Source organism: Phaethon aethereus, assembly GCF_964289735.1.
Source record: "Phaethon aethereus genome assembly, chromosome: 17".
Taxonomy (NCBI): Eukaryota; Metazoa; Chordata; class Aves; order Phaethontiformes; family Phaethontidae; genus Phaethon; species Phaethon aethereus.
In genome coordinates, this window is record NC_138593.1 from 135,780 (window position 1) to 149,522 (window position 13,743).

The window sequence follows — 13,743 nt, forward strand, 5'->3', positions numbered from 1 at the left end:
AATACATAATACATAATATACAATATATAATATATTATACTATACTAATACTATATCATATACTATTATATTATATAATATAGCTATCATTATAGTATATAATACTGTATCATATACTAATACTATATTATATATAGTATTGTGTGTTTAGGGGGTATATACGTATATATGCATATACACCTATATACATTTTAAAAATTATATATAAGTATATATAGATATGCATTAAGTCAATTGTCTGGCATTTAAGTTTCTCTCTGGATTCCTTCGTAAATAAGTTTGCACTGAGAAACTGGATAGCTGTCAGGGAGTATAAAGACTTACTGGGTGTGTACTTGGTTTGAGTATAAAAGGTAGCAACAAATCTAAGATATTTTCTTTAGACTTCATAACGGGATCTTTTTCAAGTTACTTGGTGAAGGTAAGATCAAACATTAATTGGACAAGATCAAAAGATGGGATGCTTAAAAAGCCCATATAAATGGCCACAAAGCTGATTAAGAGATTACAGCATCATTCATACAAGGAGAGGCTGAGAGATCTTGCATTGTTTTGCCTTGAGAAAAGAAGGCTCGGGGGGATCTTTTCAATTTGCATAAATAACTGATGGGAGGGTGCAAAGGTTTAACCAGACTTCTCAGTGTTACCTAGTGAATAGACAAGAGGCAACAGGCACAAATTGAAATACAGAAAAATCTATTTAAACATGAGGAAAAATGTTTTTATGGTGAGGGTGACACTGGAACAGGTTGCCCAGAGAAGTTGTGGAGTCTCCATCCTTGGAGACTCAAGACACAACTAGGCAATGTCTCCTGCTTTGAGCAGGGGGATTGGACTAGACAATCTGCAGAGGTCCCTTCCAACCTCAACTGTGCTGTGAAGATTAGTTTTTTCAATTTGATAAGGCTGTGAAGGAATTTCAGTCATTCAACAGTGAGAGTTATAGTCACTAATCCACTTGTCTGCCCGATAGGGATGGCGTAGAAGTCCCTGAATGAGTGATTTAGCTTTCATCCTGTTTCTGCAGGGCTGCGGGAAAGAGTACGTGGTTACATACAAGGACAAAGGATATTTGCAGTTTTGGAGGCTGATACATAGGTCTCAGAGTAGTGAGACAATGAGTGTATCCCAAGCAAATGCAACATAACAGCTATGCTCCCAGTGCTGTGGAAGGTGGAGAATAGCAGTCTGAGAGACGGTGCATCCTGCTGGGGTAGCAAGTCTGTACCTTCAAGTCACATTTGACTATTAGAATCTACAGAGTGCTAAAGCTGTGCATAATGAATGTATAACCTCTTTTTTTCATTTTTCTCCCTCTCCTTTTCACAGCCCTTATTGGTGCCTGTGGAGGGAATTACACTTCTGCTACAGCTGTGATCTATTCCCCAGATTTTCCCGACACATATGGCACAGGCAAAGTCTGTTACTGGACCATACAAGTTCCAGGAGCATCTCGAATCCACTTCAGCTTTGCCCTTTTTGAAATCAAAGATGCTACAGATATGGTGGAATTGCTGGATGGCTATACCTATCATGTTCTAGCTCGTTTTAATGGCAAAAACCGGCCTCCCCACACCTTTAACATCTCTCTGGATTTTGTCATTTTGTACTTTTTCTCAGATGAAATCAATCAGGCCCAGGGATTTGCTATCAGATATAGAGGTAAGAGGCTAACTTTGCTGTTTCTACCTTTCAATGAGCCGTTAAAGCTTTTAATTCACACAGGAGATTTCTCAAGTGGCAAAAAAGAGCAAATATTTTAACTCTCATGTCTACAGCTGTTTCATCTATCTTGTTGGCACTGGTCAGTGGGTAAAAGCTTTGCTAAAATTTCTCTCAATTTGGAATACTCCAGTCCGTTATGTCATAAATAGCAACATTTACATTTTAAAATATTCTACACTATACATAGCTGCCTGTCAAAACAGGTTGGAAAAAGACAAAGCTGAAACAAAACAAAAAAACAGTAGTCCATCTGCATCTTGGTTCATCTTGGCTCTTTCCAACTGTCTATTCCAAATGTCATTGAGAGAAAACATTTTAGTCCTTGAGTTGTACCTACTGTTATAACGAACAATTAGCTTCCAGAAAAATTCTGAGAACCCCAACTTGGTGAAGTACAGGCTTTTTCGGGCACCAGACATAATTTGATTACTGGAGTTCTCTAAGAAAACCCGAGAGCAGCACAGGTCGGTTTACAAGCACAAAATAAAGTCCAATTGCACCTGTTAAGAGATTGTTATTGTAATAATACTCTTGTGTTTCCAGCTGTGAAGGATAATGTGCATCAAAACAAGATCCCAATGAATCAGACCCTTTCAGAGAAGATAAAAGAAGAACAAGCAAATCTCAGCATCAATGCAGCCCGGTCATCAAAGATACTTTACGTCATCACAACCAGCCCAAGTCATCCTAGTAGCTCCATGCCTGGTAATATTGCAAGCGAATGTGGGAACAGGACAAACATTTTGCCAGGGCATAATCTAGAGTCACTATTTCCTTTGCCACCTCCTCCACATTATCTGATTCACTGTACTTACTAATAGATGAATTTTCTTTTAGGCTAATTACCACTAACTGTGCTGCTCACATGAGTTTTCAAAACTAATTTCTCAGCATAAATCAGTTAGAAATAGTGTGAAGCTGGTGAGACCTTGAGAATGAAAGTACATCAGAATAAGATGTGAGTCAGAGCAGCCTCCTTACTAGAATCGGCTTTAGTGACCAGTGCATACCATATAGAGGTGGCAAAAGGGCTAGTGAGAAAAAAGCAAACTTGGGTAGAGTCTGGAAGAGCCTGAATGCTGGATGCATCCCGGTTATCCCCATTCACAAAAGCTACAGAAATAATACAAAGAGGGCTAGACAAGGACGAAGCAAGTTAATGGGTGGAGGGGAGATGCCACTGAGAACTGTCATGTGTCTAGAACTCACCTTCAAGACATCACTTAATTCAGGAAATTGTTGAGTCGTAAATAATTGAAGACTGGAAATGTGCTCTTGGTGAATATCACTATTGGTCTCTCCTATCTTTAAACTACCTTGGGCATCTGCTTTTATGTATCATTGAAACTGGGCCTCGATCACACTATGGACACTCTCATAGTTCTGTAGTCCAGAAGCTGTTTGCATGCCAAACCTGAAGCATAAGGACATGAGCTGCATAAACCCAAACTAGCCAGGTTGCAGAACGTGCCTAGGATTCTGGGCAGATACTTGGGCACTAGGCCCAGGCTAGTGCCTGAGTTACCACCACTATATTTAAGCTGCCTAGTGTTAAACTAGCTTGGGCATACCGACCTAAGATGAAACTCTACCCTTGGATTTTATGCAGTTATGAAAATACTATTAAAATCATCACAAACAGTCAATGCTTTGAGGAAGGGGCATTGGGTGGGAGGGAACTTACAATTCCTTTTTTTGGTCCTTTGAGTTTCGGGACTTCTGAAACTGATGGCCTTTGTTCAGTTGTTCTAATGATTCAAGGTCCTTGCAAAACTGTTCAGTGTGTTAAATATGTCAGAGTTACATTCTAGTGCCATCCTTCTTCCCATCTCGACATGCTGTAGCCTCCCACTGCAAGATTATGGAAGTCCAAGTGGGAAGGTCATCTAATAATTTAGAAATCAGCTTTATTCAAGCCCCAATCTCTTAAATAGTTCAAGTGTTGCAATGTGTCAAGCTGCTCTTTAAGTCCTGCTTGACTTGCTGGTACAACCAGAACTAAATTCAAATGTAAAATACAATGACCAAGAGCCTTCAGTTTAAGGTAATAAAATAGCAGACCACAAATACTGATCACCTGTCTCAATAGACTCTACAAAAAAACCCAAAAACATACCTAGTGATTACTTACATGATTACTGATATAAAACTAGGCCATCTCCTTGCAAACATAGAGTTACTACTGGTAGCATGTATTCTAGTATGTTGTTTAATCTGCTTTTAAATTTTCCTCTGAGTTTTGATTCCTTTCCTAGTTACTAGTTAGATAATTTTACTGGTATATGCTTTGGATTTTCCGAACTTTCATTTTATAGGGAGCAGTCCTGCATGGGAAAAAACAGTTCTGACTGAGAGTTACACAGTTTCTGCCAGTCTTTGTAGAAAATACTTAAAAGGTTTAAGGCATCTTCAACTTACAGTTTTGAGTAAAACATCAGAAGGCTATGTGTTTCTTTTGTGAAATATTCTTGCTTTAAAAACAGTAAGTAAATGAATGTACTGAGAGCTCCTCCCCTCCTCCCCTCCGCTCCCCTTTCTTCTCCTCTTTCCTCTTCCTCTTCCACTCTCCTCTCCCTCACCTCCCCTATCCTCTCCCTCCCTTCCCCTCTTCCCCTTCCCTCTTCCCCCTTCCCTCTTCCCTCTTCCCTCTCCCTTCTTCCCTCTCCTCCTTCCCTCTCCCTCTCACTCTCCTCTTCTCTTTCACAGAGTGGACAATATATAGTCTCACAGCACTGCTCATCCTAAGTGTTACAGCCATAATAGCAAAGATATTTCTCCACATTACCATGAGGTGAGTATGGAGCAAAACTGTCCCTGGAGAACTGACATCTCAGCTTTGTACCAAATCTGGTACACTTCCTTTCTCTGATACTGTCAGATTGGTCATATTCAAAACCAAGTTACATATTATATATTTGTATCCTCAGAAAAGATACTAAATAAGCACATTTTTTAAGTTTCCGCTCTGTTAGGATAGCATTTGCTAGAATCTCTCTTTTGGTCTTCTTTTGACAAGATTTGTATTTTAAGAAATAAAAAGGTTTCTCATACTGAGTGATGTTATATAGCAAAGAAGAAAATGTAATCAGACAGCTAGCATTGGTTGGAAGAGGTCAAATTATGATAATACTTTGCGGGAAAAAAATTAAAAACTCATCCCAGACTGGGGAGCTGGGGAAGAAAAGATAGATATAGGTTAGCTAATACGTATTTTCTTTAATGAAATACTGAAAATGGTTCAAAAAAGAATCACAAAAATGAAAGTCTGTATTACGGTGTGACACTTAACCAGTATAATTTTTTTTGCCTATTAAAAACAACAATTTTTTTACTATATTTCTCTACACTTACACAAAGTAGTTTTTGTGTCCTCTAGATGGACGCTCATTGAATTGAATGATGGGTGAGTTAGGAACAAATCATAAATGTTCAATATTGTATTTACATACCACAAACAGGCTTAAATATACAAGGAAATTAATTTATATTAATAGTAATTACTAATAGAATATGTACAGACTTCTTAGCTTAATGTCTCTGCTTTCATTTGTTTAGCAACTATTCTAGCAACAGAATGCCTAACTTTCCATTTGTCAAGAAACAAGCAACAAACACTCCAAAAACCTACATAACTGTGCAGCAGGTAGAAAGAAAAGGTGTCACAGATGTAGTGGAAGCTGCTAGCATTACCAGCGTAGCAGTAATGCAGACATACTAGTAACAGCAGCTTCCCAAACTGCTTAACACTTAGAGTGAATTAACACTTGTTTCCTAGATCGCATCAGATACCATCTGCAACTGAAACAGAAGATTCCAGTGAGGTTACTACTGCTGGTGAGATCTGGAGTATATTTTACCAGCCATCCACATCAATATCCATCTTCAAGAAAAAGCTTCGAAGTCAACAAGAAGATTGCAACCCACTAGTGGGAAACTGAAGTGCCTTTTATTTTACAAGAATCAGTCTTCTTAAAATCCAGGTGACTTGGGAATAATCCTTTTTTTTTATTCCCAATCTCATATTTGTTTTCCAAAAAGTCAATTTCCAAAGGCCTTTGAGTGACTTTGCCTATCTGCTGTTCTCTTGGATATACTAGTGACAATAGATTTAATTGCGGCAATAGTTTTGAAATATCTGGTGCTCATAAAATCTGTGGTGCTGTTAATTACTGCCTTTAAACCAATGCACTTAAAATACATGTAAAAACTTGTAAAATTCAAAATGTCCTGTACCCTTGCCAAAAGTAACTGAATTAGTATGTGCAGATCGAGGACTTCTTGTGTCCTGCTTTCCTGTAGCACTGTATTGTATCAGGCTACTTTTGTCCCTTTATTCTCAAGGTTGAAGACAGAGGTAGATACTGATAACCTGTTCAACTGCCACAGCAATCAGAGCTTATTGGCCTTAATGTAAACATGTCTAAATGGTACTATACAGTAGGAGTCAAAGACTTTGAGAAACAATCAGCCTGGTTGCCCAGTGCCCTGCTCTTTCCACATTTTCTGTTTCTATAAGCAGAGATGTACAAATAAAAATCAAATCAAATTCAGGAGGCAAACGCTCTATGGAGTTTCAGCTGCAAATGTGAGTTTCAATGGAGTAGTGCTCACCAGGTCAAGGTCTGCACGAGCAATGAAGACTTTTAAATGACTGTCTGACCCATCATTCACTGATGATTATGATATTTTTGGTCATATTCACAGTGATCCTTTAAAAAACTATTGTACTCCAGACTGAAGTCCTGCATTCATTCTGGATGTAAGCTTAGGGCTTCCTAAAGGATTGTCCAAAGAAATTGTAAATCCACTGAATTTTTAAACAGGGAGGCTGACTAACACAAATTCTTACTCTGAGGTTAATGATACTGATCTCAGCAGCCTAAACTATTTAGAAAGTTGTAGCCTGTTGTCAACAACTCACCTATGCCAAGCTGTGCATCTGAACACATCTGTAACAGTTGCCTTGATACTTACCTGTGAGAAGAAAGTGTCTCCTTGCCTGCAAAATTAAAACTGAACTGCATTTTTAAGATTAATGCCCTTAACTGTCAAAGAACTAAAACATCAGTGGGGATCTGATCTGTGAAATAATTTCTCTTTGCAGCAGACAGCATTAACTATTTTTTCTCTTTGGCAGAATATGTGTCCACCCACAATGCTCAGGCTTTTCATCCCGCCACCAGGGATCAACAGTGAGTCTTTCAGCCTCAGCAAGCCCAGACCAGCAAGATATTTAGGAAAAACTGACAATACCGAAGTCAGACAAATTGATTGGAAAAGTTTACTGAGTGAGCAGCTCCTTAAGCTAAGTTAGAGGAAATTCACTGAAAGCCATTAAAGTACAGTAATTCTGCTTAAGACAAAAGGAATATATAGCAGTTTAAATGTATACCAATGGTCTGTATATACCAGACCTGCAGTCAGAGAACAACTATTAAATGCATCTGCAAAAGATAACTAAAAAAAGTAAGAAAACGTTCAGAGTTTAAATTCATTATAGTATCTGCCCTTCAACTCACTTCCCTTCATGAGGTCTATAGATTTCCTTGAAAAAACAGGGCATCTAAGAATTAAACAATGAAATATTGTGCCTTACTTGCGATTGTACATCTAGTCTTTTACCTGAATTGAATTCATTCCAGCTCCATTTATGTACCACAGATGAGTGCCAGAGACAGCTGAACAATACCACAATAAATGCTTAATAGAAACAAGACTTTACTAAGCCAGCAATTATGGAATTGTTTCTCTCCAAAATGGAATATCATGGGAACATCTAGTACTTTCTTGCATGAGCGTCTGGAAAGAATACAGGGAAAGATAATTACAGTATCGCCTAAAATCAAGACAGGACGAGTTGTAAAATACACTGGTTATCCTTATGTGTCATCAGGTTGGACCAAAAAACATTATCTGTTTCAGACCCAACAAAAAATTTTAAGTTGCCTTTTTAACAGTTAGGTTTTGCATCATGCTGTGTAGGGAGAGAGTCCACCTCACAGATTTGTAGCAAAACAAGTTAGTTTGCTTTTCCTAAGCATGCTTAATATGGTTCTCTAATGGAAAACCAGGAGGAGAGAGTCAGAGTGTAAAGCTAGATCCTTAAGAGTTAAGTTATGAGCACATTGTGATGAAGCTTTGTTTGCCTGCCTTATCAAATGTTTTTGAGCAGTTAAACATATACCCTCAAAGGGACATTCATAAAGCAGTTAGCTAATGGTGATAAACTGAAAAACTATATCAGGAGAACCCCATGACTGATTTCTACCTACTGCAGACAGAAGAAATACAAAACTGTTAAGCTTCTCTTCTTCTGTAAATAATTTAATTTCACTATAAAATTAGAGAAAGCCCATTACAAACAACAAAAAAGATTGATGCTACTAATGCAAAATCTAGCGAATTATAAACTGAGATTTTGCATTGGTCCCTTAGCTCCTCAGCTATTTTTTAAATAATAAACTTGCATTTCATGAGCCTTTCTTAGGGAATGTTTATCCAGTTTCTGTATGAAAGACCCATAAAAACAGCAGTTAAAGCAGATTATCTAGCCATGGCAACAATGAACATGACTAAGCGCAAAGTATTGGACAGTGCACATGTAAACACATTGATAAAAGTGTAGAGGAAATTGTAACATCCCCCCCAAATCTTTCAGGTCTAATAATAGGAAACAGAGCAATAGATAGAAATGCATGGACAGGATGCCTTAAATAACACTTCCTACTATACAGGCCTGAGACCATAAAGAGCGGGTAGATCTCTGCTGTGTATTTTTTCAAAATGTGGTATGGTCACTCACACTCCTAGTACAAACACTCCAGTGGTATAGTGGTATATGGCCAACATATATGGTATCCATTAACATAGCACTTTATGATCTTTGCTGTAAGAGTTTGGGGAGAGAAAGAACAAAAGTCTGACATGCACAACTGTTGTAATCCCACATGATTCAGCATACAGAAACGCCCCTACACCACTAGCAGCTGACTGCTGACAGCTGGAGGACATGGACACCTCAGGATGTGAGTGTTTACAGCATTTTTTTCAACAAATTGAAAATAACTGCAGAAGAATAATTTGTTTGGAATTGTATCTGAATGGCCTTCTGACCTCCTACCTAGCAGTTCCCTCAACAGGCTGGACAGGCTGTGAATGTGACATTGGCCACAATTTCAAAAGCAACTGTTCTGACAACAAAACCATCACGAGGAGTTGCCTACTCATATACAGGCATTCCAGCCCCTGCTCTGGCCCCTTCCTCGCTCTGTTGTGTTGGTATGACCGGCTGTGTGGTAGTGCAATAAACTGATCAGGTTAAAAATTACCATCGCTTTTTCTTCCCTGGGTTACTTTTAACAGAGATGAGTTCTCTGATCTTGTTTATTGGGTGGTTGCACAGAGAGGTGAGCTAACACAGCTAACTGGACAATAAGCCATAGGAAAAAGACTGTTGTCTGCCCCAGAAGCAGGGGCAGTAAGTACTTACGCTGGCACTGCCACCATAGCAATTTGTAAGACTGCCTCCCTTATGCAGCATGTTAGTTACAATAGCAGTATATGTGGACCTCAGGTGGAAGGGGGCCAGCTGGACAAGTGGTCTCCCTAATTTAAAATCTACGTTTAAAACTAGTTTAGTTTGTTGACTAAATGATTTTATATGTACTTTTGTCTTAATGTTGTTATGTTGGGGAGAAATAGAGACTGTGTTATTTAAAAATATGTGTGATGTTATCATAGTAATATATATATTTATATTTGTATAGGAAATGCATTATTTAATACAGCATATTATGCTTGTATCTTGCTAACATTTTATAGGAAGAAAAGATGTTAGTTTACACTCTGGGAAAAATAAATTTTCTATACACTGTAACCATAGAAAAAAACCAAAGATAATTCATTGCTATATGTGATAGAAGAACACTAAGTGGGTAACTCAGACTCAGTTTTGTGGCAGAATAGAGGCTGATGGAACCATTGCTTTAAGATGCACTTTCCTACTTTGAATATCATTTCTAGCTTGTAATTGTATTAGGCTGTTCATCAGATTCTGCAAATTCATGTGCATATACTCTCAGGACCATTTTAACATCAAATATGTCACATGCTTTTTCAATCAAGCATTACCATCATCTTTTTTAGGGTTTGTTTCTGCCAGATTTTCTACAGACAGTACAATGTTGAGGAGGTTTATCACATTGCTTATGCAGACAACCCAGTGGTATTGCAGAATTATAGACTCTCTATTCCAAGCTCCCTTGGCCATAGTATAAATGGGAGATTTTTACTCATGGCCCTAGAAACTGTACTGAATCTGCAGCCTGTGTGACTACAAGGCCAAACATATCAGCAGACACTTGGCTGCCACTGAATGAGCGTGACTAGCTATTCCAGTTTCATCTTCTGTTTAGTAAGGCTTCTCAGGCAGTGGGAAGGACTGCCAACAGATTTTTCTAGTGCACCATTTTGCCTAAAGGGAGGGTGAACTACAAAAACAACTCCTGACAAATACTTGTCCAGCTAGTTCTTAATACCTTACAGCAATATTTCACAATATTCCAATGAAATACAGTCTAGTGATAGTTTCACCTGAATATTATTCTAGACATTTACAAACAACCTTACCATTCTGCTACTTGGAGATCTTGAGAGTAAAAAATACAGTTGTCTTCAGACTGTACCGTTTTTTCTATAACAACGCACCACCTGGCACACATACATTTCATGCAACTCATACTTTCTCAACTTTATTTAGCACCTGTGCTTTGGGATGAAATTTGGCATTCTGAATTTCAGTCTCAAGACAACTTACTGTAAATCCAAAGGCTATCCAGAATAAATCAAACTTGAAATGACTCACCACTGAAATATGTGCTGTGTTTATATGTGGTCATCCTGCACTCAGCAAATGGCTGTAAGTAATAATTATTAAAAAATAAATACAGTGAATTTCTGCAGGAGGAGTTCAGTCAGTATTGCTGAAGTGTGGACAAGCATTGAATAACGAAAGCAGAAACAGCTGCAGTTCACCAGCAGATTACAGCAGGATTGTCCACTGTGGAGGTTAGAAGAGAATATTTGAGCTGAAATACTAAGAATGATTACATATGGAAAATATGTTATAGCTCTGAGAACCAATTTCTGAGGTAACAGCAAATTGAAGTTTTCAGTTTACATGTTTTCAAACTGTTAGAAGTAACTATAAGAAGTCTCTCAGCGTTTTCTCTACAAATTGCAGTAACATGTAATGCTGTTTTAATGTTTTTGCGAGATTCATCTTTTCTTTCATGAACTCCTCCTGACCAAAATAATGCTACGCTCTCTCAAAGAAATCAGCTACATTTTATGTAAATGTCTGAACATCAGTATCAGATAGCAAAACTGTCTCCAGCTTTTCATGTCAGGACTCAAACTCTCATTTTCTTTTAGAAACACTACTGTTACAGGGGATTGGACTCCCCTTACACAGGGGAGGTTACTCTGCTCACCTTTCTTGCCATTCAGGTTATGAGAGTCCTCTTTCTTACACTTGTTTATTCTGGGAACGGTTGCCTTTGTTGTTGTTTCCTAAGCAACAATTTCGTCCCCCATGAGGGAAATATATTCTTTATTCTGAAAGAAACACTTTTCTATGAAGCATTTAAGTCACAGGAGCACGGCGCTTAAATTGGAAGATAAAATACCTGGTTTCAGGTATGCTGTTTTCTCCCTGGCCAAAGATGGGCCAGGCTGGCTCCACACAGTATGAACAAAGCCATCTTTTTAAGGACACTTTTCACAATACACAAGTAACGACCAATGTTACCTAATAGCTGTCATAGGTTTTGACAGATGCACCCAATATTGCTACAGCAACAATAAGATAGTGTTACCGAAATACCAAGTGTTACCGTAACGTACAATCTCATTAAGAATAGTCTGCTCCTGCTTTGCTTGTTTTACCATATGAAGGTTCCATGCAGGGTTATGGTGGCAACAGGACTCTCATTTTGCCATAAATTTGTTCCTTAAATATTGAACTTCAACAGTGAAAAGAACCTTCTCCCGCCAAATATCAGAAAATTCAGTTTTGATAGAAAATGTTTACGTTTAGTCACTAAAAAAAGCCACAACAAAGAAGAGACAGAATTCCATACACACATGCGTATACATAGACGCACACACAAAACTAAGCACCACATTCAAGTTCAGTCAACAGCCCACAACTTTCTCAGAGACGGAGTATGGGCTCACTGATTATTTTGTGGGACAGCAAGGATAAAGGTATGTCCTGTTCTTAAAAGCATAATCACCTCATAGTTTTCTTCAGAATAAGAAATGAGAAAACAGAATGTTAGCCAGCAACAGCAAACTGTGGGGGCGGAGGGAGGCAAGAGGAAGGAGACTCAAATGTGACCTGTCAGCATAGAGTTATCATCCAAACATTATGGCAAGTTTTATGCTATTTTTAAGAACGATTGTTTAATGAACAAATTTGCAAGTAAAATGCCTATCTGTAATCATTTGCAATTGCCAAGATTCTGTTCACCAGGCAAAAAAAGGGCACGTACTTTGATTGGGAAGCACTTGGTGGTGCTGCTTAACTCCTTCCTGCCTGTTTTCTTCCATTACTGAGCCCATCTTCTCATACAGACCAGGCTTTCCCATAGTACTGAAGACAAGGATGATAACTAACTACTCATGCTAGAAAAAGTCCCATGCAAAATGATACTTTTCAGTTCAATAGCCTGCCATACAAAATGTGGAGTTTTCATGTATGAAACAGGGGGTTGGAAAGAAGTAAGGCTCACTTCTTGGCTGAATTCTGAGGTGACTGAATCACAGTGTACTTGAACATGGATGAAAGGAGGGTAAAGTCCAGGTGATTACTAGGTGAAAACCTTTGGGAGAAGGAAGAAACTGGAGGAGGAGACTGGAAAGGATTTTTTCTGTATGTGTGTGTATCACTGGATGGGAAATAAATAATGTATGGAGGGGAACTGTTTATACAATAACATATATTACATAAATACATATGTGTACACACTCATACATGCAGGTTGCTATCCACATACTTCCAAGCCCCTCTCTGTTGCTGTCGGCATAAACATCTGGTCAAGTTGTGCCCTCTGCCGACAAAAAGCACAGCACTGATTTTCACATCAGTGGAACCAGTGTAAGGACTTGTATCTAGCTTGACTATTCAAGCTATGATTTATCCTGTTGCATCCACCTGCATCATGCTGGCTCAGGTCTCTGAAACAGCTTTATTTCAGGACAATAAATTATTTTTACCTGAAATTAAATCAGAATTAAGTTCACCTGCTTCAAGGAATAGGCAGGTTCCAAACATAAAAGAGGATGCCTTACAGCAGATGTGTCATTCCTCATGTGCCTGGAGGCCACAGGGTCTTGAAAAACCAGCCTCCCTCTCTGTACTGAACTGCATACTATGTAGAGGCCCAAGTGCTGTCCAGTTAGCTCAGCTTCACTACACTGCCTTCCTTGTTTCCCCTGGCAGAGCTCTTCACCCCATCACCTCCACAGCATAGTCTGGTGCACTACTTTCCTCACCCTTCACTCTTCCTGCTGTGCTCTACATCATCTTTGCCTGCCTTCCTACATGATCTTTTGTTTTCCTGCAATGAATCTAGCTTCCCTCCTCCTCAACAGCAGATGTGACCAGGACACTGAAGCAACAGTCAGCCCTCATGTTAACACAGATACTGGGTGAGACTACCTGGGGCCAGCATTAGGAAGGCGGCTAAAACTGTCAAGCACTGGACCTACTGTGTGCAATACCAGGTTAAAAAAAGCTGATTTCTGGTGGACGTTCAACTGTGGCACTTGCTGAAAGTTGAATGGTCCTGAGAGAGAACACTATGGGTTGCCTCCAGAAAAACACACTTCTGAACTTTTTATCATGATAATTTTTGTTAGTATGTGTGTGTGTGTGTGTATGTATATACATATTCACCTCTCATTATTTTTAAAAAGGAAAAAAATAGTGTTTATTACAGTTCATCTCAGTATTTC

General features: G+C 38.7%; 1 protein-coding gene across 1 annotated transcript in view; it reads left to right on the forward strand.

Moving 5' to 3' along the window:
• KREMEN1 (kringle containing transmembrane protein 1) overlaps positions 1 to 5,663 on the forward strand; it is a gene marked incomplete at its 3' end in the record, with an annotated part of 30,044 nt that extends 24,381 nt beyond the window's left edge. Inside the window, exons 6-9 of the mRNA XM_082007673.1 lie at positions 1,330 to 1,662; positions 2,269 to 2,430; positions 4,432 to 4,516; positions 5,501 to 5,663. Of these exons, the coding sequence (XP_081863799.1) occupies positions 1,330 to 1,662; positions 2,269 to 2,430; positions 4,432 to 4,516; positions 5,501 to 5,663 (743 nt within the window). The remainder of the gene's footprint in view (positions 1 to 1,329; positions 1,663 to 2,268; positions 2,431 to 4,431; positions 4,517 to 5,500) is intronic.
• Between the last annotated feature and the right edge of the window lie 8,080 nt (positions 5,664 to 13,743).